This window comes from Heloderma suspectum, chromosome Z (genome assembly GCF_057233095.1).
Source record: "Heloderma suspectum isolate Gila_16-S chromosome Z, 16-S_ref, whole genome shotgun sequence".
NCBI classification, from domain to species: Eukaryota; Metazoa; Chordata; class Lepidosauria; order Squamata; family Helodermatidae; genus Heloderma; species Heloderma suspectum.
Genome location: NC_139476.1, coordinates 17,458,922 through 17,485,366, shown reverse-complemented (window position 1 = coordinate 17,485,366; position 26,445 = coordinate 17,458,922). Strand labels below are relative to the sequence as shown.

General features: G+C 46.1%; 1 protein-coding gene across 1 annotated transcript; it reads right to left on the bottom strand.

Annotated features, from left to right (window-relative positions):
* Window positions 1–1,253: 1,253 nt before the first annotated feature.
* On the bottom strand, window positions 1,254–15,765 carry LOC146333804 (vomeronasal type-2 receptor 26-like). Its single transcript, XM_084825711.1, has 8 exons — window positions 15,663–15,765; window positions 13,835–13,925; window positions 10,149–10,255; window positions 9,964–10,011; window positions 7,650–8,497; window positions 6,010–6,219; window positions 5,083–5,209; window positions 1,254–3,044 (listed from the first exon to the last, which is right to left on the bottom strand). The coding sequence occupies exons 1-8, from the start codon at window positions 15,763–15,765 to the stop codon at window positions 2,143–2,145; spliced, it is 2,436 nt and encodes an 811-aa protein (XP_084681837.1). The 3' UTR covers window positions 1,254–2,142.
* Window positions 15,766–26,445: the final 10,680 nt, after the last annotated feature.

Here is a 26,445-nt window from a genome sequence, read left to right as displayed (position 1 = left end):
TCAACCATTACAGTAACAGCATAAACCCCCAGTGACCTATTCCTCTGAAGGAAACCAAAAGCGGGTAAGCACTGTCCTCATGTAACGTCTACCTGCATGTAGAAGTGGGGTGCACTGAAGAATTAATTTTGGGTCTCTCCCTTTCACAGTGATCACCATCATACCATTGGGTGAACGGCGCTGTCAGGCTACGGAGCAGCAGTTTAAAACACATGGTTGAGACAAAACCGGCAGGTGACGAAGGCTGCCTGGTTGTGCACAAGGATTTTATGTGTATGTTTCAATGAGCTCTATGACTGATTGGGACTTAAACTAAATCCTATAACCACCTCCCTGGCACAAGTCACATAGAACTCAATAGGACTTACTTCTGAGTAGACATATATAGGATTGCATTGGTTCACCTCCCTCAATAAAAGGACTCCAGTGTTGAAGGAATCTGTTATACAGTTGTCCCTTCTCTCAAACTAAGTATCCAGTTTTGTCACGATAGCATGTTCATGCATTTTAGATTCCCACCCTAGAAATTTAGTATAATATACCTGCTGTTAATGTCATTCCATCCAACACTGAACTCAGTGTTGTGTGGTGAGTGCCCAGAGAAATCAATCTAAAATGGGGCTACTGAGAAACATGTGTGAGGTATGAAAATGCTTTGGGGAACACTGTCATTTGCAGAAGAACCTCCCAGAATAAAGGAAAATTTAAAAAGAAACCTAGCTCGCAAAAAACCACCCAGTGGGAAGGATTGAGTACACTCACTAGCCACAGAATGTTATGCCAGTTTGAAGAGAAAAGAGAAAACTGCTGTGTCATGAGGAAAGTGGAATACTCCCCTTGCAATTGAACTGCATACGATATATAACATCCCAGAAGAGAGCATGACCGGCTGGCAGGAATCCCTAATACTTAGTGGTGGAGGATATACTGCAACTCTCCATTGCAGGTGCCCTGGGTTATATATATATCACACTAATTCCTGATATTGCATTGGCATAACTATAAAATGATTCTACAATGGAAGGATGTTTATGGGAAATACACTGCCATACACACACAACCATTTTAAGTCCACTTCAAGTTGACAGAGAAAGAGCAAATACCTCAGCAGTGGACAAAGGCCCCTATTTGTAAAGGACCATTGTTTAACAAATGACCATTTTATGTCAACTGAGGAAGAGGAAATTGCTCAGCAGTGGACAAAAGGACCCTGGGTGGATGGGGCCCTGTTGTTTAAGAAATAACTCAATACATTAATTTGTGAGTAATTTTACTGGCGTTCATAGAATCATAGAATCATGGAATAGTAGGGTTCGAAGGGGCCTACAAGGCCATTGAGTCCAACACCCTGCTCAGTGCAGGAATCCAAGCCAGAGCATCCCTGACAGGTGGCTGTCCAGCCTCGTCTTGGATGCCTCCAGTGGGGGAGAGCCTGCCACCGCCCAAGGGAATGGGTTCCACTGTTGTATTGCTCTAACAATCAAGAAGTTTCTCCTGATGTTCAGCCAGCATCTGGCTTCCTGTAACTTGAGCCCATTATTCCATGTCCTGCATTCTGGGATTATCGAGAAGAGATCCTGGCCTTCCTCTCTGGGATAACCTTTCAAGTCCTTGAAGAGTAATATCATATCTCCCCTCAGTCGTCTCTTCTCACAGCTAAACATGCCCAGTTCTTTCAGTCTCTGTTCATAGGGCTTTGTTTCCAGTCCCCTGATCATCTCTGTTGCCCTCCTCTGAACCCTCTCCACCTTGTCTGCATCCTTCTTAAATTGTGGTGCCCAGAACTGGACACAGTACTCCAAATGAGGCCTGACCAGTGCTGAGGAGAGGGGAACTAGTACTTCCCGGGATTTGGAAGCTATGCTTCTATTAATAGCATTTGCCTTTTTTGCAGCCATATCGCATTGTTGGCTCATATTCAGCTTGTGATCTACAACAATTCCAAAATCCTTCTCGCTTGTAGTGTTGTTGAGCCACGTATCGCCCACCTTGTAACTGTGCATTTGGTTTCTTTTTCCTAGGTGCAAAACTTGGCATTTATCCCATTAAATTTCATTCTGTTGTTTTCTGCCCAGCATTCCTAAATAGATATACTTAACAGGGAACTAGACTAGCAGAGCATGTTCCAAAGTATTTGATTCCTTAATTGTTTTTCCTTATAAGTTGATCCTTGGTGTTGAGATTGGGCCTCAGCACTATAACATAGCATTTGGGGAGAAAGATACAACCCAGGAGACCAGCCCCAGAGGCCAGGATGGAGAAGACCTCCACGGCCACCATGGACTTCCCTTTGGTGCTCAGGTAGGTAGGCACAAAGGAGACCCAAACGCTGCAAAACACCAGCATGCTGAAGGTGATAAACTTGGCTTCATTAAAGCTGTCGGGCAATTTCCTCGCTAGGAAAGCCACTGTGAAGCTGATGACAGCCAGGAAAGCCATGTAACCCAGAACAGTGTAAAACATGGTGACCGAGCCTTCCTTACATTCCACTATGATCTCCCTGGCCAGGGAATGGAAGTCCAAATTTGGGAATGGGGGAGAGGTCACCAGCCAGACAGCACAAGCCATAGCTTGGATGAGGGGACAGGCCAGGACAATGGAGTTGGTCAGTTGCCTCCCCAAAAGTTTTCTTGCCATGTTTCCTGGCTTGGTGGCCATGAAGGCCAGAACCACCGTGACAGTTTTTGCCAAAATGGAAGAAACCGCGACAGAGAATGTGAAGCTGAAAGCAGCTTGTCGGAGAAGACAGGTGACCTTCATGGGCCGACCAATGAACAGGAAGGAGCAGAAGAAGCAGAGCAGGAGGGAGATGAGGAGGATGTAGGTGAGGTCTCGGTTGTTGGCTTTGACAATTGGTGTGTCGCGATGTTTAATGAAGGTTGCTAGCACTAGAGCTGTGATCAGAGAGAGGAGAAGGGACAGAGAAGTTAAAATGATTCCCAGTGTCTCTTGATAAGAAAGGAAGTGGATCTTTTTGGGGATACACTGGTCTTGGTTCTTGTTTGGGTGTTGATCTTCTGGGCATGGGGAACAACGATCTGCATCTGGAATGAGCAACTACTATTGAAGTATGTCAAAAATGAAGCAAATATTCTTTCTGTGGGGGCCAGTTCAGTCCACAAAGGAGGAGATGGAAATATCCATTCTCTAGCTTATTGCACTCCTAAGCATGTTTGACTGCTATCTGTTTAAGCTTCAGTAAGTTATTTAAAAAGACCACAGATGGAAAAGTTACAACGCCCCCGCCCCCTTTTTTACTTGACTACCCATTACACCAGACTTCTGTTCTATACTTGGCAAACAGGAAAAATCCAAATCCTTTAACCAGGAATGAAAACCAGGTACCTGTAGGAACTGAACCATGATCTTTCACCTGCTGATCCTTCTGAATGAGCAAACAAACAAACAACCAAATAGATTCCTTGCTTTCATTTTCTTCAGATTACGGACTGTCCTCTGAGGAGATGTGTAGGTGCAGAGGCCAGGGAACAGGTTACAGAAACCACTATAGATAAAAGGGCAACCTGCTTGGCTTTGGGGTGACATGCTCCAATCATTACAAGGATGACTAACTACCTGCCCTGATCAGTGTACTGCCCCAGAAGCTTTAGGTCTGATGCCAAAACTATCACTCTAGGAAATGATGCATGAGAGTTATTATTCTATTATTTAGGGCCGATCTACATTGCGCCCGCCATCACAATGAATTCGGTGTCCTGTCGGGTTAAATGCTCTCGCATTAAACGTGATTATCCACACTCAGCCATTTTCCCCATTGCGGTGCTTCATCGAATGTGCGACCTCGGTTCACACTCGAGTGCTGTGCTGTTTTCCTGCTCTTAAAGATGGAGGCTCTCATTGGAGGATCAAAAACTCTTCCTGTTTCTGCTGATTCCACGACCACCATGCTCACAGCTCTCAACGGCCCCATGTTGTCTTCTGGCTACTGATCGCATAGCATCCTCAGCACTCAATGTTTCCTCTGCAACAAGCAAGGGGCTGGATGTGTGCGCGCTTGACTGATCTCGGAAGCTATGCAGTGTCGGCCCCGGTCAGTAGTTGGATGGGCAACCGCCTGGGAGCCAGGCTTCCTGCACTGAGCAGGGGGTTGTTGTATCCCTTCAAATGAGACTAAGTTTTACCCCCCCCCATCCCCTGCTTTGGAATTTTTTTTAAAATTAAGGCGTTATCTTCGAAGAATCGTGGCTTCTCCATGATTTATTTTTTTTTCCTAATTCAGGCATGATCTTTGAAGATTCAAAAATTCTAAGATTTGAAGCTTCGAAGATCATGCCTGAATTGAGGGGGGGGGGGGAATCACAGAGAAGCCATGATTCTTCAAAGATAACGCCTTAATTAAAAAAAAAAAATCCAAAGCAGGGGATAGGAGGGGGTAAAGCTTAATCTCATTTGAAGGGATAGAACAATCCCCTGCTCAATGCAGGAAGCCTCATTCCGAGGCGGTCGCCCATCCAACTACTGACCGGGACCGACCCTGCTTAGCTTCTGAGATCAGACAAGCGCGCGCACATCCAGCCCTTTGCTTGTTGCTAAGGAAACATTGAGTGCTGAGGAAGCTATGCGATCAGTAGCTGGAAGTAGACATGGGGCCGTTGAGAGCTGTGATAGGACAGGAGGGAAATGCAAACACCGCCATATATGGACAGGCAGGGGAGGGGGCTACGACCGGATCCGGTAGCGAAGGCGGAAAATCAGAGCGCATTAAGGGGAAATACCGGGATATCAGGGTATGGAAAGCGGGAGCACGGAAGCAGGAGATTCCGGTTCCAATTCGAGGCGGGTACTGCGTAGTGTGAAAGGCGGGCGGTGAAACCTCATTGGAAGCGGAAAAACCCTTAAGTGTAGATTGGCCCTTACATAGAAGATTTCTTCATGTAATTGTGTATACTTTTTGAGCAAATAAACAACAGAAGTATACAATCCAAAATGGGACTTACAGGACAATATATTCCTGGGGAAATGGCAAACCCTCCTCCTCATCTATGATCTTCCCCTTGGCCCTGCTCCACTCTGACCCCAGTATGTTCTGCACTTCTATATGGCTCTCAAAGTTGGAGATACCTGTTGAGTTAGAAATTGCCCCTTCTGGACAAAGATCACATCTATAGCAGCAAACCGGCTTCCCTTCTGGAACATTTTTCCTGTGTCCTGGAGAGCACCTTTCCACACACCTTCCAAAGGGCATCTTCTGAAAGGGAAAAGACAAACATGGCTGGATTTCCAGGTGAGTGGAATTGCACTAAACAGGACTCAGAGCTATGCAATGGAATTTCCCATTACATGATATTTAGATAATCCAGACTAGGAGGGCGAAAGATCTTCTGGATATCTGCAAGTTACTTAGAATCATCATAAAAGAGGCTCATACGGGAGATGAAAACTGTAACACTGAAATCCTGTATCCTGATGATGTCAAAGGGAGCCCCCTCCCACTGCAGATGCCCTCCCCCACCTCATGACAGCAGGGAGCCCACCCCACCCACTTTTCTGGGGACCAAATCTGGGACATCGGCATGCAAGGATCTATTTTTACCTCTGGATAGCAATCCTTCCCAGGACTCAATAGAGCTTTGGTCTCATCTAAACAGATATCTTTTCTTCACAGGGGAAAAATGGCAACATTCCTTAGTTCTCCCATTGTTCCAGAAGTGGGGCAAGCAAACTTTTCGGGTCTGATGGCAAATTTGCTTTTTGTTTCAGGGTGCATTTGTCACAGAGCCATTTGGGCCCCTGGGCATTTATTTGTTTTCTCCCCACCACCACACAGCTTGGATTCCCACTTTTCTTCACCTCCCCTGCTCCTCCCCCAAGCTGGGATTCCTTCCTCCCTCTTCCTTACTTTTTCCCCCCACTGCCACTGCCATTTCCATGGGGTAGGGGTTGGGAACGGGGATGGGGGGTGAGGAAAGGGAATGGCGGGCTCTTTCCGTTGTCTTGGCAGGTGCCCCATTGCCAACCCCTGCCCTAGAACTTTCCCTTCAGCCCCACCTCTGTAGCCCACACGATTGAATCAGGGAGGATGGTGAAGTCTTGGCCTGGGGGAGCCCCTGAATCCACTCCCCCAACTTTCACAGGAGCAAAAGATCCATTTGGGAAGAAGACCCAGTTCAGGATATCATATCTCCTCCTATTTTCCTTGAAAGAGACTTCATCTCCAGCACTGTTGTTAAACCGGACATTCCTCAAAGAAGCAAGAATCTGAAATGAAAGACAGAGTTAGAAAACAGCATAATTGTGAGTGAGTTCTGGCGTCTTCTAACATACTGTGTCTGCCATTAAGTTAGGAGACAGTTCCTCCTACCGATACTCTGTTGTTTAGTTTAATGCTTTAAATGCATCTTCTTTGGACACAATCTACTCCAATATGCTTGCCCAATGGTTTTGGTCTTTTTTGGCTAGTGTCTACTTGCTACAACCCACCTTCCTGTCTTTGAGTGGGAGCTGGAGGGACTTTGCTCATAGCAGCAAAAGGGCCAACATTTGGGGTTCTACAGCTGGCTATGAAGGTGGAAGATGAGGCGGGGGGGGGAGATGTTTGCTTCTGAATGTTGTGGGGAGCAAATACTGTTCTGTACACTAGAACTTTGCTTGGGGTAGAGGCTTGCCTGATTCCTCCCTACTGAATATCCACAGCTGTAAATGCACAGTTACGACAGACGCACTATGAGTCTCCCCTACTCTTCACACACTTATCAATGTTCTTTAGGGCAAGTGAAAAGTCATCCTTGCAAGGAAGCAAGGAATTCAACCATGGATGACAGATGAAAGCCGTGAAATCCTTCAGAACGTCTTTCTTTGGAGCAGTAGAATCATAGAATCATAGAATAGTAGGGTTGGAAGGGGCCTACAAGGCCATCGAGTCCAACCCCCTGCTCAATGCAGGAATCCAAGTCAGAGCATCCCCAACAGACAGCTGTCCAGCCTCATCTTGAATGCCTCCAGGGTGGGAGAGCCCACCACCTCCCTAGGTGACTGATTCCATTGTTGTATTGCTCTAACAGTCAGGAAGTTTTTCCTGATGTTCAGCCGGAATCCAGCTTCCTGTCACTTGAGCCTATTATTCCATGTCCTGCACTCTGGGATGATGGAGAAGAGATCATGGCCTTCCTCTCTGTGACAGCCCTTCAAGGACTTGAAGAGCGCTCTATCTCCCTCCAGTTTTCTCTTCTCAAGGCTAAACATGCCCAGTTCTTTCAGTCTTTCTTCACAGGGTCTTGTTTCCAGTCCCCTGGTCATCTTCATTGCCCCCCTCTGAACCCTCTCCAGCTTGTCTGCATCCTTCTTGAAGTGTGGTGCCCAGAAGCGGACGCAGTACTCCAGATGAGGCCTAACCAGTGCTGAGTAGAGGGGAACTAGTACTTCCTGGGATTTGGAAGCTATGCTTCTATTAATGCAGCCCAAAATAGCATTTGCCTTTTTTGCAGCCACATCACGTTGTTGGCTCATATTGAGTTTGTGATCTACAACAATTCCAAATCCTTCTCGCTTGTAGTGTTATTGAGCCACATATCCCCCATCTTGGATTAAGCACCCTCCTCCCAAGCTCACCTTTTGCTTCCTGGATTGCTCCACCAAGAAACCACCAAGGCCCCTTTTATACAATTGCCAAATCTGAATGGGAACTTTACCTGCCACGGCTGAACGTTCTTGCCTTCCCCCGTCATTCCACGTTTGGATCTGGATGAGGACACGGCCTGTAGCCCGTGTGCCACTGAATAGACACCATTGTAGATGCTGTAACTGCGACTGGACATCCTCATTCCGAACAAGGAGGCTGGTACCATCTCTGGACTCTCCTTCCCAGTACATTTTCTGTATCCCAATTGCAATGGTTGGCCTGATTCCAGAAACTGACAGAAAAATGTCGTTTCCCACCAGAAACGTAGGAAGACGTCACCTTGTGGTTGGAGTGGATCTAAAGCCAGGAGAAAATGCTTGAATTCTGGCACATCCCTTCTCTGGACTCTGAGGTGCAAAGCACCATGGATGGTTCTTACATCTTGAACATCAAAGGCAGATCCCATTGCAGTACTTTCCCAATGGGATGTCATGATCCAGACCTTCCTAAATGGAGTCTTGGTTTTTTCTTCATGAACACCTAACAACACCGTTAATTGTCCTATAACAGTGGAGTCCCCAAAGACAATAATCACTTGGGCCTCAAACCAAGAATGAGGAATAGACCCTGTATGAAGTCGAAGCAGATGGTGTGCGTCCATTGACTTGAACATTTCTGTGAAGGCCACACAGATGTCCTTCTGCTTGAGCATTGGGGTCAGTGTCTGGATGAAATGTTCACCACTGTCATCACTGTGAACAACCAGCCCGATCCAGTTCCAGTGCAAATGCAGGAGCAGCCGGACTAAGCCCACATACTGAGGAACTTCATTGGGATCGATCCGATAGAAGGAGGGAAATTCCCTTTTCTCTCCCTGAACATGGTCAATTAAGCCATAACCAAGCTGAAGGAAGGAATGTCCAGTTTATGGGCTGCAGCAGAATTTGGGGCATTTCAAAGACGAGCACATTTTTGTATGGCATAAGATCCCCTGGACTACTACAGCCAACTAGAGATGCATGAAGTGCTACTGAGAAGGAACACGTCCATTTAAAAAAAAAAATCAAAATATAGCCGGAAGTTCTGTGATGTTCTTAAGATTCACCCTGTGTGGATATCACCCCCAATACCTGCCATGCAGGTAAACCTGACACAGTTTCTAACCTTTGCAATGAATAGGCACAGGTGTTTATACTCAAAAACTGTGACCCTTCATATGCATCTGGGGGCTTTCTAGGTTCAGGGCCACTCCCAAAAGAAAATACTGATAGCTGAATACATACAAGACTAATAAATTGTATATTTGGGGGGATGGGGCTTCCCCAAATTCCAAGACATGTCCCTTTGGCTTGAGAGTCTTTAAGGTGTCGCAAGACTCCTTGTTATTTCTCCTAATTGAAAATGTTTTCATAGAATCCTAGAATCATAGAATAGTAGGGTTGGAAGGGGCCTATAAGACCATCGAGTCCAACCCCCTGCTCAGTGCAGGAATCCAAGTCAGAGCAGCCCTGACAGATGGCTGTCCAGCCTCGTCTTGAATGCCTCCAGTGTGGGAGAGCCCCGCACCTCCCTAGGGAATTGGTTCCATTGTCGCATTGCTCTGACAGTCGGGATGTTTTTCCTGATGTTCAGCCGGAATCTGGCTTCCTGTAACTTGAGCCCATTATTCCGTGTCCTGCATTCTGGGATGATCGAGAAGAGATCCTGGCCTTCCTCTCTGGGACAACCTTTCAAGGACTTGAAGAGCGCTATCATATCTCCCCTCAGTCTTCTCTTCTCCAGGCTAAACATGCCCAGTTCTTTCAGTCTCTCCTCATAGGGCTTTGTTTCCAGTCCCCTGATCATCTTTGTTGCCCTCCTCTGGACCCTCTCCAGTTTGTCTCCATCCTTCTTAAAGTGTGGTGCCCAGAACTGGACACAGTACTCCAAATGAGGCCTGACCAGTGCTGAGGAGAGGGGAACTAGTACTTCCCGGGATTTGGAAGCTATGCTTCTATGAATGCAGCCCAAAAGAGCTCTTGCCTTTTTTGCAGCCACATCACATTGCTGGCTCATATTCAGCTTGTGATCTACAACAATGCCAAGATCCTTCTCACTTGTGCTATTGTTGAGCCACGTATCCCCCATCCTGTAACTGTGCATTTGGTTTCTTTTTCTTTTCTTACATAACAGACCCATTGCTGGCTGTGCTTAGTCATGCAATAGCCACCTGAGAGTCCTGGCTACAACCAAGGTTATGGTGTGGCAGGTTAGCTGAAGTCAGAGAAGCCCCCTGAACTCCTGACATCCAGAATCAAGCAACACATGCATTACATTGGCAAATCTGTTCTCAGACGTTGAGCTGTATAGCTCTGTAGATCCCCCACATCCATCCCTACCCTTACCTGTGGGATCTTGTATATGCCCATTGAGGACGCGATCTCCCTTGAGGACTGGGTGTCAAGGCCCCCAATAACAGAGAGCAGGTTGCCCTGCCTGTCACATTTATAATTAGGAACCATTTGCCCCCGAGTGGAAAGCAGAGAGAGGCTGTTCTCATGCATCCATCTGGCAAGGTCCCTGTGCTGACAGATGTGGAAGCCGAGCGTCATGTTGGGAAGGAGTGTCTGATCCTTGTTGAGCTCAGTGACAGCAAACACCACAGCCAGGAAGTGCTGGTAGTTCTTGATTATTGTCCTGCAATGGTGAGAGTGATGTTAGGAGGTCCGTGCGGTTCCCAACAGAACTGGTGAGAAGCGGAGGGTTCAAAAGTCAGCCTGGTTCAACCCTCTTTGAACAAGGACAGAAACCGCTAGACCAAAGACATCTACAAGAAGGATTCACAGACAAATTTAGATTGCTCTATTGACACACAGAGACAGAAAGTCTTGCTAGATGCATTTTGTAACAACATCAGACGAGTCCTGCTGAATCAGGCCAAGGCTCAGCTGACTCAGTATGCTGTTTCCGGCTGTGGTCAGCCAAGAGGCCTCCCGGAGCCCCACAAGACAGAGATGAAGGCAACAGCCCTTCTTTCTCCTCCTCCTCCACATAACAACTCCTGTTCAGTGGTAGATTGTCTGTCAGAACAGAATCTTTGTTTAGCTGTCATGGTTCAGAACTGCCAATACACCTCCCCTCTAGGTATTGGTGTGATCCTTTTTATAGGAAACTTGACCATCCCCACATCTCCAAAATCTCTCCGTACTGAAGCAAGATTTTGCATGTGTGATTCAGAACAACTGAGGCGAAGGACCTCAGCTGAGTGGCAGAGCCCTTGCATTCCATGCAGAAGGGTCCCAGGTCCAAACATCAGTGTCCCACAACTGGGCTGGGAAAGATCCCTCTCTGACCCTGAATAGCTGTTGCCAATCAGTGCAGGCAATATTGACCTTATTGCACCAAAGCCCTGACATGGTATAAACCAGCTGTGAACTGAAAAGAGCCCTGTATTCAGAACCACAAGGACTAGAAACTTGTTTTATACCTAGGGGAATGGCCATAGTTCAATCAGCCCCTCCTTTGAATGCAACTAGTCCCAGGATCAATCCTTGGCATATACAGAAAACCCTGGGAGAGAGAGAGACCCTGTCTCACACCCTGGAGGGCCTCTGCTACAAAGCAGCCCTTTATCCAGAGCCATGAGGACTGGCATCTTGCTTTAGTTTTAGCCAAAGCACCTGGAAGTCTCCAGGTTCAATTCCTGGCAGAATTGCTAGGTAGGACGGGGAAGGAAAGCCCCTGCCACTCAAGTGCAGGAGAGACTGAACGAGATGGACCGATGGTCTGTCTCAAGAGATGGAAGCTGCCCAGTCAATTTTTGCTTTGCACCCTTTACCGAGCATCAACATACAAATTGCTGAGTCTTTGGTGGTCCAAAATATATCTTAACAAACATGTCAAGTGATATGGAAAGATGTGTAGTTTTCAAGTTTTCTGCGTTATTTGTGAATGAAACTTTTTGCAAAGAAATGGAGAAGAGTAATTGTTTATAGATATTTTCTGTGTCGTCCCCCCCTTGGGATTTCGTCTTGGAGAGGGGATCTAAGCTGCCATTGCTGAATGTAATGTATATTTGATTTTTTTTCTGAAAGCTTATTCCTTGCAATAAATATAGTACCAACTAAGTATTTCAGCCTTTGATTATCAGAGCCCTTATTCCTGGGGCTACAAACACGACACCGTTATTGCACACTGCTGAATCTGATGCACACCCTGCAAAATGCCTGAAGCACCAAGCCATGGGGATGCTTTTGGTGTTTCCCAATCTCGGTTCCCCAGCACAGCTTTTTGTTGTCTCCAGCATTGGCCATGGGTGGTGGTGTTGTGGTCCAAACAACAGCTGGGAATTCCAGGTTGGGAACCCGATCAGGAGTGGGCAAACTCCAAGCTCGTAGGATTTACTTCATGTCTTTGAAATAACCCTGAGATCCCCCAGGCACAGCCTGCGCTTGGAATTAAGGACATGTGGTTTGAACTAAAATATTCTGAGCTCAGGAGTTTGTTCTGAGTACTACAGTTGAACAAAGCTCACAGACCATGGACACAAAACCCCACTCCTGGTTACCCCCAAGTTTCTGCCATTTCAGCTGTATAATTTAGGGTGGGAGGGAGTCATTTGTTGCGGCTGTTATTGCACAACTGGGTGTCGGCCATGCCTTGTGATCCACTGTAGATCACCCAAAGATCTATGAGTAGATTCAGACAGACTCACCTCTGTCTTACATGAAGTCTGCTTGGGGCAGGGGGACATTTCTTACTCATTACCAGATGGTCAACATGAACCCAAATTGTTGGTCAGCTCTGCCTCTCCTCCTTACATAAAACCCCTCCAAATGAAACCAGAGAAGAACCCACAAGTCCCTGGCTGCCACGAGTTGAAGCCAATCATGACACGCCTCTGAAACTGATATACCAAATTAGGAAATGTTGAACATTGGTAGCATTGTAAATGCATCTCCCTGGAAGGAGCCCTCTAATCTGAGAGCAAAGCAGGTGAGCATCTCTCCCAGATCCCTCTTGTGGAAACTTACGCAAAAACCGCAGAGAGTGGTACTGAGGCTAAAGTACGAAAGTCTTGTGTCTCTGTATAAGAATAACTGCCAAGTGCTAAATTCCCACCAACAATGAGGTCTCCCGGCCTGTAATAGTCTCCCTGTAGTTTATAAGTCCTGATCATGGGACACTTGGTTATCTGCATCCTCTGTGTGGTGCGAGACAGGAGAGGAAATATTAGAAGCAGCGAAATCATCAGCAGCACAGAGAGACCTTCCCTCCCAGGTCAGCAACAAACAGAAACAGAAAAAGAATGAACTTCATGGGCCCCAGAAGGGGATTTATTGCTTAGCAATAAATGAGCCAAGGTATCAATTTGCTGAATGGAAATCCATAGGGGATTCCTCAAGGATTACTCTCATTTTGATCATTCTTGGCTGGAGGAATAATCACAGCCCCACAATGCAGGGCTCCCTTTGCACTTCGAGGGAGAAAAACAGATTTGCGTCACTCTTTGCAGCTCTATGGGCCAGTTGTCAAGTTCTGCCCTTTGTCCTGTGCAAGTTGTTGTTGTTGTTGTTGTTATATTTATACCATGCCTTCTTCCCAGTATTGGGACACAAGACAGCTTAAAAACATTAAAAAATATACAATTAAAACATATGAAAATATACAAAAGTTAAAATATGATTAAACAACAATACAATTGAAATTATATTAAAACATTAAAACAGCATTTTAAAACAGTATTTTAGCAGCTTACCCCCAAGTTCCAACTATGTCCCAAAGGCCTGCTGGAACAGGAATGTTTTAGCCTGCCTCTAGAAACACATCAAGGAGGGAGCCATCCTAGCCTCCCTGGGAAGGGTGTTCCACAACCGTGGGGCAGCCACTGAGAAGGCCCTCTCCTGGGTTCCCACCAAACATGCCTGTGACAATGGTGGGACTGAGAGAAGGGCCTCCCCAGAAGATCTCAGGACACGGGCAGGTTCATAAGAGAGGATACAGTCTTTCAGATAACCTGGACCGGAGCCATATAGGGCTTTATAGGTCATAGCCAGCACTTTGAATTGTGCCCAGAAACAGACTGGAAGCCAATGAAGCTGCTTTAGCAGGGGAGTGGTATGCTCCCTGTAGCCAGCCCCAGTTAACAGTCTGGCAGCAGCTCTTTGCACCAACTGCAGTTTCCGAACACTCTTCATAGGCAGCCCCACGTACAGTGCATTGCAGTGATCCAGACGGGAAGTAACTAAGGCATGTGTCACTGTGGCCAGATCAGACATCTCCAGGAACGGGCGCAGTTGGCGCACTCGCTTTAACTGTGCAGATGCACTCCTGGCCACTGCTGAAAGCTGAGCATCCAGGCCTAGAGCTGAATCCAGGAGCACCCCCAAACTGCGAACCTGAGTCTTCAGGGAGAGTGTAACCCCATCCAACACAGGCTAAATCCCTGTTCCCTGATCTGCCTTTCGACTGACCAGGAGCGCCTCTGTCTTGTCTGGATTAAGTTTCAATTTGTTCTCCCTCATCCAGTCCATTACTGATGCCAAACACTGGTTAAGGACAGAAACAGATTCCTGTTTCCTTGGAATCTGGTGGAAAGGAGTAGTGGAGCTGGGCGTCATCAGCATATTGGTGGCACCAAACTCCAAAACTCTGGACCACCTCTCCCAGCGGTTTCATGTAGATATTAAATAGCATGGGTTCAGAACAAAATCCTGAGGGACCCTACAAGCTAACAGCCACAGAGTCGAACAGGCCTCCCCTGACACCACCTTCTGAGTTTGCCCCCCTAGGAAGGAATGGAGCCACTGTGAAACAATACCTCCAAGTCCCATCCCAGTGAGGCATCCCAGAAGAATACCATGGTCGATGGTATCAAATGCCGCTGAGAGGTCCAGCAGAACTAAAAGGGACACACTCCCCCTGTCCATTTCCCGGCGTAGGTCATCCACCCAGGCGACCAAAGCTGTCTCTGTCCCATACCCAGGCCTGAAACCAGATTGAAATGGATCAAGGTAATCCGTTTCATCCAGGAACCCCTGGAGCTGGGAGGCCACCACATACTCTAATACCTTGCCCAAAAATGGTATGTTAGAGACTGGATGATAGTTTTCTAGAATGGTAGGATTCAGGGTAGGCTTCTTCAACAGAGGTCTCACAACCGCCTCTTTTAAGCATAATGGAACAATACCTTGTTCCAGCGAGGCATTAACCACTCCCATTGTCCACTCAGCCAGTCCTCCTCTGGCCTCTTTAATAAGCCAGGAGGGGCAAGGGTCCAGCATACACGTGGTGGCTCTCACCGCTCCAAGGATCCTGTCCACATCCTTGAGCTGCACAAATTGAAAAGAATCCATCAACACTGAAAAAGCAGGAGCCAAGTGACATCTGCATGATCTGCATCAACTACAGCATCCAAGTCAGCATGGATCCGAGTGGTTTTATCATCAAAGTGCTGGGCAAATTGTTCACAGTGGGCTGTCGAGTGGTCAGAATATTCATCACGTGGGGCAGGATGTAGAAGGCCCCAGCCACAGCTCCACTGGCCGGCTCCTTGCAGATGCAATGGTGGCAGAAAAGAAAGACTTCTTTGCTGCCCTCACTGACACGGAGTAGGCTTTCAGATAAGCTCTAGCCTGTGTTTGAGTCGTTCCGAGTTTTCCGCCAACATCGCTCCAGTCTCCATCTCATTCGCTTCATCGCTGCCAGTTCCCTAGAGAACCAGGGTGCTGGTGTGGCTCCGCTCTGTGAGAGGGGTCGCTCAGGAGTGATTGTGTCCACTGCCCTGGCCATTTCCCTGTTCCAGAGATCGGCCAGGGCTTTGACAGGATCACCTGCCGAGGCAGCAGGAAAATCCCCAAGAGCCGTCAGGAAACCATCCAGATCCTTCAGCCTCCTGGGGTGGACCAGCTTAGTCGGTCCCCCACCCCTGCAGAGGCACTGAGTTCCACTGAGTCTAAACCCCACCAGGTAGTGATCTGTCCACGATAACGGAACAACAGAAAGTTCCTCCACACCCAGATCACCGTCATCCTGCCCAGCATAGAAAACTAGGTCTAGGGTGTGACCTGCTGTACGAGTGGGGCCGGAAACCAATGGGACGGACCCTTGGTCGTCGTGGAGGACATGACGTCCTGAGCCACTCCCGACAGGGCAGCCTCAGCATGGGTGTTGACGTCTCCCAGCAGAACAAGCTGAGGGGACTCCATCACCACTGCCGAGATCACCCGCAGGAAGGGAGATTGTTGGGCAGCGGGGTGGGTGGTACACCAACAGAATCCCTATTCTGTCCTGTGCACCCACTTTTAAGTATACGCGCTCAAACCCAGTAGACTGTGGGCCAGGGCACCTGGTGAGGGGGACAGTATCACGATAGACCATTGCAACTCTGACCCCCCCCCCGCCCCGCAGGTCTAGCCTGCTGTTCTAAAGAAAACCCTGGGGGACAAAGCTGAGATAGATTAACGCCCCCAGCTTCATCCAACCAGGACTCTGTAATACATGCCAGGTTGGCATGCTCATCCAGGATCAAGTCCTGGATGGCAGCTGTCTTGCCATTCACCGACCTGGCATTCACCAACAGTATTTTCAGCCCAGGGGAGACTGCTGCCAAGGCCATCCAGGTTATTTGTATTGGGGGACCGCTTGGGAACAACCAGGACACTGTTATGGTCCCTGCTCCCCTGAACACGCAAATGTCTCCCCCCACCGTATCTCCCTCTGCCCTGTATAATTGTGATGGCTGCTCCCTGTGTCTCTTCATCTCCTCTTCTTTCTTTGAAGCACATCCCTCAAAAGACAGATGTGTAACCAACACCCCCCCACCCCTCCGTTGACAAGGGGGAGGGCTCTCGCCCTCATGTTCCCCTGAAGTGGCTCCCCCAAAAGGGGAACCCCTTTGGTGTTGCCCCTTTGGTGTTGCCCCTTCAGTGGCCATCACCCCCCTGCAGGAGCCTAGCTTTTATGCCTCCAGGCCAGGAAGATCATAGAATCATAGAATAGCAGGGTTGGAAGGGGCCTACAAGGCCATCGAGTCCAGCCCCCTGCTCAATGCAGGAATCCAAGTCAGAGCATCCCTGGCAGGTGGCTGTCCAGCCTTGTCTTGAAGGCCTCCAGTGTGGGAGAGCCCGCCACCGCCCTAGGTAACGGGTTCCATTGCTGTATTGCTCTAACAGTCAGGATGTTTCTCCTGATGTTCAGCCGGAATCCAGCTTCCTGTCACTTGAGCCCATTATTCCGTGTCCTGCACTCTGGGATGATGGAGAAGAGATCCTGGCCTTCCTGTCTGTGACAACCTTTCAAGTCCTTGAAGAGCGCTATCCTATCTCCCCTCAGTCTTCTCTTCAAGGCTAAACTTGCCCAGTTCTTTCAGTCTCTCCTCGTAGGGCTTTGTTTCCAGTCCCCTGATACTGTGAAAGTTGGACAGGTGGATCCACGAGCTCACCGAGGCCAAGACTTCACCATTAACTCTGATGCGATATTGTGGGCTACAGAGGTGTGGTTGAAGTGAATGTTCTAGGGTTATAGGAAAACTAAAAGATGTTGCAGTTTTGTCCTTTGAGAATAGAAGATGTTCGAGATGAGACCAAAGTCCTAATGAGTCTAGGGTGGGGCCATAGCCCACAGGAGAAACAGGGTATTTGTGGGCAGAAAATCCCAGTTCAGTCCCACATCAACTCCAGCCCCCCTCTGAAACCCTGGGGAGTTTCTGCCAGTCAGGGCAGACAGTCCTGGATTTGGTGAACAAATGTTTGACTCTACAGAAGGCAGCGTCCAACATTCCGGTTTCTCTCTCAGAATATATTTTATAGGAGCCTCTAATATAATCATTCTAATCAACCTGGATGCATTCAAAAGAGATTTGGCCCTCCTAAATTGGTGAAACTATCCATCATGTACTGGGAAAGTCTGTTGAGTAATTCTGAGTCATATTTAGTCCAATTTATGTCACCTGGATGTCCTGAACCATTTTCCCTTTCAGAAGGTGCCCTTTGCAAGGTGTGTGGAGAGTTGCCCTCCAGAGAAAAATTCCAGAGGGGAAGCTGATTTGCTGATTGTTGTCCAGAAAGAACAATTGCTAATAGGACAAGTAGCTCAAACTTTGAGAGACTTATAAAAGTGGAGAACATATTGAGGGAAGAGAGTAGTGGGGACAACAGTAGATCATAGATAAGGACAAGATCTATGACTATATTTTTGTCAATTCCATTTTAGATTGTGTGTCTCTGTGGTTTACTTGTTTGCAAAGTATTCACAATTTCCTGAAGAAATATTCAATTTAAATAATAAAATAATTGTAGTAAATTACTAATACTCACAAGTACTGTATTTGATTGGTTTTCTTCCCTATACACATTTGCTCACCTTTTTATGCATAATTTTTTAAAGACCATCCTCAGTTGTTTTGGCATTTTAACCATTTTTTCCCCATACTGATTTCTGTAACCTGTTCTCCAGCCTCTGCACCAACAAATCTTCTCAGTCCATAATATTAGGAAAATGAGATCTATCTATCTATCTATCTATCTATCTATCTATCTAATTTCCCCATTCAGAAGGCACTGCAGCACCTCTTACATTTCAGATTCTTGGCTCTTTGAAGACCATCCGGTTTAACAACAGTGCTGGAGATGAAGTCTATTTCACAGAAAATTGCGAGATGTCCTCTAGTTAAGATATCGTGAACTGGATTTTCTTGCCAAATCAGTCTTCTGCCCCTGCACAAGTTGGATGGGTGCATCCAGACGCTCCCCCAGGACAAGGCTTCACCATTAACTCTGATGCAGTCATATGGCTTTCAAAGGTGGGTTTGAAGTGAATGTTTTGGGGTCATGGGAGGAGTAAAGAATGTTGCAATTCTGTCCTTTGTTAACCGAGGAAGCCTTTCTAGATAAGACCAAAGGCCTACTGAGCCCACAGTGTGGCTATTGCCCAATGGTAAAACACAATATTTGGATGCAGGAAGTTCCAGGTTTAGTCCCCAATGTCTCTACGTAGGCTGGAAAAAGGCCTCTGTCTGAAACCCTGGAGACCTGCTGGAATTCATGCAGACAATACCAGACTAGGTGGACCAAGTGTCCGACTCAGTAGAAGGCAGCTTACAACAGTATTGTTTCCGTCTCAGAATATATTTTATATAACCCTTGAATTCAATAGTTCTAAGCAACCGGAAGGCATTCAAAAGCGATTCTGCCCTCCTAAATTGGTGGGGAAAAAATCCATCATGTAAAAGGAATTCTGTTGAGTCATTCTGAGTCTAGTTTGGTGCAATTTCTGTCATCTGGATGTCCTCAACTGTTTGTCTCCTGCCTCTTAGAAGACACCCTTTGTGAGGTGTGTGCAGAGGTGCACTCCGGGACACTGGAAAAAAGATCCAGAGGAGAAGCCGGGTTGCTGCTACAGATGTGATTGTTGTCCAGAAGGGACAATTTCTATCTGGACAGGTAGCTCAAACTTTGAGAGATGTATCAAAGTGCAGCATGTACTGGGGCAAAAGTGGAGCTGGGACAAGAGGGGATCATAAACAAGGAGTCTGCCATTTCCCGTAGGAATAGATTTTTGTCTATTCCATTCTAGACTGCATATTTCTGTGCTTTACTTGTTTGCAAATATTCACAAGGATTTCCTGAAGAAATCTTCTATTTAAATAAGACAATAATCTCAGTCAATTACTAATGCTCACAAGTACAGTAACTGTTATTTCCTCATTCCCATTAGCTCACCTTTCCATGCATTCGTTTTTTAAGACCTTGTTTCTGTCCTCAGTTGTTTTGGCATCAGACCTCAAGCTGTTTGGGCAGAACACTGATCAGGGCAGATGGTTGGTCACCCTTTTAACAATTGGAGCACGATACCCCAGTGTCAAGCAGATATCCCTTCTTTCAGTAGTGTCTTACATAACCTGTTTCCCTTCTTCTACACCAACTAATGACCTCAGTCCATAATCCGAAGAAAATGACGGATGTTTGTTTGTTTGTTTGTTTGTTTGTTTAACAGTGCATTCAGAAGGCGCTGCAGGTGACAGAATGTGGTTCAGTTGTTACAGTTCCCAGGTTTTCATTCCTGCTTAAGGAATTTGGGTTTTTCTTCATTGGAGAATATTGAGAATGAGTCTGATATAGGGGAGTGTTGTATGAAAAAAGGCATTGTATACCTTTTCTGACTCTGTTCTTATGAAATATGCTGCCGAAGCTGAAAGAGAGGGCAATCAAAGGGAGGTTGTGCACTTTGGTGTACAATAAACTTCAGAATGAGAGTTCCAGCTACTCCTTTGTGGGCTGATCTGGCACCAACATCTGTGTCATGTTCGAGAGACTTCAGTCATTGTTGTTCATTGCAGATGCAGTCCGCTGTACTCAGTGCCCAGAAGATCAACACCCAAATGAGAACCAAGATGAGTGTATCTTCAAAACTATCCACTTCCTTTCATATCAAGAGATACTTGGATTCCATTTAGCATCTCTTGCTATTTTCCTCTCTCTGATCACTTTCCTAGTGCTGGCAACCTTCATTAAACATCGCGACACACCAATAATCAAGGCCAACAACCAAGACCTCACCTACATCCTCCTCATCTCCCTCCTGCTCTGCTTCCTCTGCTCCTTCCTGTTCATTGGTCAACCCACAAAAATCACTTGTCTTCTCCACCTAGCTGCATTTGGCATTATTTTTTCTCTCGCAGTTTCTTGACTCTTGGGAAAAACTGTCATGGTGGTTCTGGCCTTCTTGGACACCAAGCCAGGAAACATGGCAAGAAAACTCTTGGGGAGACAACTGGCAAACTCCATTGTCCTGGCCTGTCCCCTCATCCAAGCTCTCATCTGTGTTGTCTGGCTGGTAACCTCTCCCCCATTCCCAAACCTGGATGTCCATTCCCTTACTGGAGAGATCATAGTGGAATGTAAGGAAGGCTCGGTCACCATGTTTTTCACTGTCTTGGGTTACATGGGTTTCCTGGCTCTCATCAGCTTCACGGTGGCTTTCCTAGCAAAGAAATTGCCTGACGGTTTTAAAGAAGCCAAGTTTATCACCTTCAGCATGGTGGTGTTTTGCAACATTTGGGTCTCCTTTTTGTCAACCTACCTGAGCACCAAGGGAAAATCTATGGTGGCTGTGGAGGTCTTCTCCATCTTGGCCTCTGGGGCGGGTGTCCTGGGCTGCATCTTTCTCCCCAAATGCTACATTATTCTCCTGAGGCCCAATTTCAATTGTAAGGATCATTTAATAAGGAGAAAGACTCTGTGATTTTTAATACTTTGGAGTATTCACTGTGAATTCATTGTCCAGTCCATCAATCACACTTCTCCGTGCTATGTATCCTTACAGAAGTTATTTGTACTTTATTTTATTTTAAAATCAATCTATCCAACCAAGTCCATTATTTCTGTATATGTTTTGACTGGTTCTTTCTTTCTTTCTTTCTTTGAAGTTATGATAAGGTATCATATTGTTATGGTTTGAGGTTTGGGCTGAATGACCAAACCTGAATGACCCTAGGGCCAGATGAACTGCATCCTAGGGTAATAAAGGAACTGGCAGAAGAGCTCTCAGAACCGCTGTCTATTCTCTTTGAGAAATCATGGAGGACAGGGGAAGTGCCAGATGACTGGAGGAGGGCTAATGTTGTCCCTATCTTCAAAAAGGGTAAAAAGGAGGAACCTGGGAACTACAGACCAGTCAGTCTGACATCAATCCCTGGGAAAATTCTGGAGCAGATGATAAAGCAATCCATCTGGAAGCACCTTGAAAACAATGCCGTGATTACTCAAAGCCAACATGGATTTGTCAAAAACAAGTCCTGCCAGACGAATCTGATCTCATTTTTTGATCAAGTGACCTCCCTTGTAGACCGTGGGAATGCTGTAGACATCATATACCTCGACTTCAGCAAAGCTTTCGACAAAGTGCCCCATGATGTCCTGATGAGCAAACTAGCTCAAAGTGGGCTAGATGAAACAACGATCCGGTGGATCCACAGTTGGCTACAGAATCGGACTCAAAGAGTACTTATCAATGGGACCTTCTCAAACTGGGGAGAGGGAACGAGTGGGGTACCGCAGGGCTCAGTCCTGGGCCCAGTGCTCTTCAACATTTGTATTAATGACTTGGAGGAGGAGGTGCAGGGAATGCTGATCAAATTTGCAGATGACACAAAATTGGGTGGGGTAGCTAATACTTTGGAAGACAGAAACAAAATTCAATGTGATCTGGATAGACTGGAGCGCTGGGCAGAAAACAACAGAATGACATTGAATAGGGATAAATGCCAAGTTCTTCACCTAGGAAAAAGATACCAAATGCACAGTTGCAAGATGGGGGATACGTGGCTCAACCACACGACAAGCGAGAAGGATCTTGGAATTGTTGTCGATCACAAGCTGAATATGAGCCAACAAGGTGATGTGGCTTCAAAAAAGGCAAATGCTCTTTTGGGCTGCATTCATAGAAGCATAGCTTCCAAATCCTGGGAAGTACTAGTTCCCCTCTACTCAGCACTGGTTAGGCCTCATCTGGAGTACTGTGCCCAGTTCTGGGCACCACACTTGAAGAAGGATGCAGACAAGCTGGAGAAGGTTCAGAGGAGGGCAACAAAGATGATCAGGGGACTGGGAACAAAGCCCTATGAGGAGAGACAGAAAGAACTGGGCATGCTGAGCCTTGAGAAGAGAAGGCTGAGGGGAGACAGGATAGCACTCTTCAAGGACTTGAAGGGCTGTCCCAGAGAGGAAGGCCAGGATCTCTTCTCAGTCATCCCAGAGTGCAGGACACGGAAGAATGGGCTCAAGTGACAGGAAGCCAGATGCTGGCTGAACATCAGGAAAAATGTCCTGACTGTTAGAGCAATACGACAGTGGAACCCATTACCTAGGGAGTTGGGGGGCCCTCCCACACTGGAGGCAGCAAGACGAGGCTGGACAGCCATCTCCCAGGTATGATCTGACTTGGATTCCTGCATTGAGCAGGGGGTCGGACTCAATGGCCTTGTAGCCCCCTTCCAACCCTACTATTCTATGATTCTAAGTAGGAAGAAAGCCAGACTATGAAGCACATGGTCTTCGAAGTCTATATACTAATGCCCAGAGTATGGGAAACAAACAGAACGAACTTGAACTTGAACTTAATACGGGAGGGAAATTATGACTTGATAGGTGTATCTGAGACTTGGTGGGATGACTCTCATGACTGGAATACAGCAATTGAAGGATGTAACTTGTTCAAAAAGAACAGGAGGAACAGAAAGGGAGGTGGGGTTGCACAGAAAAAAATGTATGTGAAAAATACATATCTCTGCACAGAAATACAGGAGGAGAAGCTTGGTAGCCCCATCGAGAGCATCTGGATCAAAATAAATGGAGCAAAGAATAAAAGGAGCCTAGTGGTCGGAGTCTACTACCGGCCACCCAATCAAGGAGAAGACAAGGATGAAACTTCTGAAAAGCAAATAGCCAGTGTTTTAAGGAAGCATGATTTAGTCATAATGGGAGACTTCAGTTTCCCTGCTATTTGTTGGGAGACCAATCCTGCAAAACATGGCCTCTCCAGGAAATTCCTGACTTGTGTGTCGGATAACTTCCTCCAACAGAAAGTAGAGGAAGGAACTAGAGGATCGGCTGTCCTTGACTTGATCCTAACCAACAGAGATGACTTAGTGGAGAAAGTAGCAGTTACATGAACTTTGGGGGAAAGCGACCATGTTATACTTGAGTTCTTGGTTCCAAGGGAAGCAAAAGCCGAGTGTAGTCAAATGCGCACCCTGGATTTTAGGAAAGCTGATTTTAATACACTCAGAACAATGATCAGTAAGGTCCCATGGCAAGCGAGAAACGAGAAAAGGAGTCCAAGATGGGTGGGAGCTTTTAAAAAAGGAAATTCTCAAGGCACAATCACAAACCATTCCAACAAGAAGAAAAGGTGGAAGACAACAGAAGAAGCCAATGTGGCTTCACAAAAAGCCTAGGGATGACCTGAAAACAAAAAAGGACACACATAGGAAGTGGCAAGAAGGCCAAGCAATAAAGGAAGAGTACAGGCAGGTAGCACAGAATTGATGGCATCAGCAAGACTAAAGCTGAGAACGAGCTGAGGTTAGCGAGGGATGCTAAAAGCAACAAAAATGCTTTCTTCAGCTACGGGCATAGTAAAAGACAGAGGAAAGCAGTGGAGGTTCAGCTATTAAATAAGGATGGCAAAATGATAATAGATGACAAAGAAATGACTTGGAGGAGGAGGTGCAGGGAATGCTGATCTGATTTGCAGATGACACAGAAATGGGCGGGAGAGCTAATACTTTGGAAGACAGAAACAAAATTCAAAGTTATCTGGATAGACTGGGGCACTGGGCAGAAAAGAGCATGAAATTTAATAGGGTTCAGTGCCAAGTTCTGCACTTAGGGAAAAGAAACCAAATGCACTGTTACAAGATGGGGGATACATGGCTCAATAACACTACAATTTTAAAATAGATAATATATGTAGTATAAAATATATTACTGAATATTGAGGGTTTATATTAAGTTTTATTGTTATTTAATATTATATATATATATATATATATATATATAATTATTACTAATAATACTAGGAATTTGCGAATGAATTCTAGACCTCTTTTTTGATATAAGATTGATGATATGATATAGAAATGTAAGGGTGTATACTAAATTGTAAGATTGTTAAGGTTATAGATATAGTCTTTAAAACAGAATAAAATTGGAGACCGGGGGGTATTGGAGCTTAAAATCAATTCATTAGGAGGGAGGGAGAGGGAGCGAGGGGGACAGGATGTTCTTCTTTTTTCTTCACTTCCTTTCCTCCTTCCTTTTCCCTTCATTTTTTTCTCTTCCTTTTTTCTTCTCTTTTTGTTATTGTGGAGTCCTCATCAGAATATTGTATTGCTGGGAAATTGAAGCATTGATGCAGTTGCTGGTAATTTTGGTACTGTTTATTTCATTCATGTAAAATAAATAAAAAATATATTAAAACAACAATAACAACAACACTACAAGCGAGAAGGATCTTGGAACTGTTGTAGATCACAGGCTGAATATGAGCCAACAATGGGATGTGGCTACAAAAAAGGCAAATGCTATTTTGGGCTGCATTAATAGAAGCATCACTTCCAAATCCTGGGAAGTACTAGTTCCCCTGTACTCAGCACTGGTTAGGCCTCATCTGGAGTCCTGTGTCCAGTTCTGGGCACCATACTTGAAGAAAGATGCAGACAAACTGGAGAGGGTTCAGAGGAGGGCAACGAGGATGATCAGGGGACTGGGAACAAAGCCGTATGAGGAAAGGCTGAAAGGACTGGGCATGTTTAGCCTTGAGAAGACTGAGGGGAGATCTGATAGCGCTCTTCAAGTACTTGAAAGGTTGTCACAGGGAGGAAGGCCAGGATCCCTTCTCGATCATCCCAGAGTGCAGGACACGGAATAATGGGCTCAAGTTACAGGAAGCCAGATTCCGGCTGAACATCAGGAAAAACTTCCTGACTCTTAGAGCAATACGACAATGGAACCAATTCCCTAGGGAGGTGGTGGGCTCTCCCACACACTGGAGGCATTCAAGACGAGGCTGGACAGCCACTTCTCACAGATGCTCTGACTTGGATTCCTGCATTGAGCAGGGGGTTGGACTCAATGGCCTTTCCAACCCTACTATTCTATGATTCTATGAATTCCCAGAATTGTAGACAGTTCTGTTGCAGAACCCAGAGTCAGAGAGACCACGGAGTGAAGGAAAAAGAGATTCTTTATTTAACGCGCGGGCTTAAGGCTGGAATCGTTTCCAAAGAGCCAGAAGCCCCGATTTACATTAGCACATTGGTTTTATAGACATTGTGACACATATGAAACGGCTCCTCCTCCCCCTCCCGCATGGGGTTGCAATCCTCAACATTTCTTCTCTTAGCACTATTGTTTATAATACAAGAACTGGGTTATAGGGTAGCCATGATAAGGAGAGAACAGAAGAGAACAGCAGAGAACAAGATATACAACTGTATGACCTTTGACAAGATAAGGAATTCCTGTGTCTCGTCAGCTTACAACAATATATTCAAGGGAGAAAGAGCTCAGCAAGAACATGAAGCATGAGACTGCATGAGGCTACTTAGTCTGACCCCCGATATGGCTGCTACATTCCCCCCTTAAATGCATAATTTCATTACAATTATAGCATTTCTGATAACTATACAAAGCTTTTTGTGACATACATATTACTTAGCCTCTTGTTGGGCTATTAGAGCGTAGAGGGCAGCAGTTTTACTAGCTGAGACATAAACCAGATTGGTTAAACAGCGCATAAGACTAGGAACGCAGAGACATAACAGAACTTTTATGAACAACACTGGTAGAATTAGGATGAACAATGCTTCAAGCCAGCTAAGATCTGGAAGCCAAGGGGTCAACTAATTGAGCTAATTGTTTTGTTTTATTGTTTTGTTAGCTACTATATTGTGCAGCTTGTTGATCTGTTCATCTACAGCATTGCCATTATCAGTTAAGTTAAAACAACAGAGCTTTTGGTGTGTCTCACAACTTAAATGATGAAGAAGGAAGAGGTAATCTATACCAGCTCTATTTTCTAGAACTGCACCTCTTAGATCACGCAACTTTTTATTTAACAATGACAATGCTCGTGAGGTGGCATTTATGCTTTTGGCTAAGCTGCAAGCTAACCAGTTGTTCTTTAGACCATTAGCCAAGGCTAAACCTGGAACCCCAACTAGTGACATTGCTAAGGCCAATTTTTCTGAGTCAGAATATAACTGCACATGACTATTACAATTTTTAGTTAGTTGGAGTGCTCGAGGCTGCCGTCGACGGATTTTCTCGGGCCACAGGGGAAGAATTGGCACCAGTTCAATTGGCGGCTGAGGCAACATGGGTGGT

Bases quoted from the DNA above. Each gene is read 5' to 3' on its own strand.
- LOC146333804 (XM_084825711.1), bottom strand. From the start codon at position 15,765: ATGGAGTCCCCTCAGCTTGTTCTGCTGGGAGACGTCAACACCCATGCT. The intron at 10,256-13,834 runs GTCTGATCTGGC...TCACCATTGCAG, and splicing joins CTGCGCCCGTTCCTGGAGAT to GACAATAATCAAGAACTACC. The intron at 6,220-7,649 runs GTAAAGTTCCCA...CTTTCATTTCAG, and splicing joins AGAACGTTCAGCCGTGGCAG to ATTCTTGCTTCTTTGAGGAA.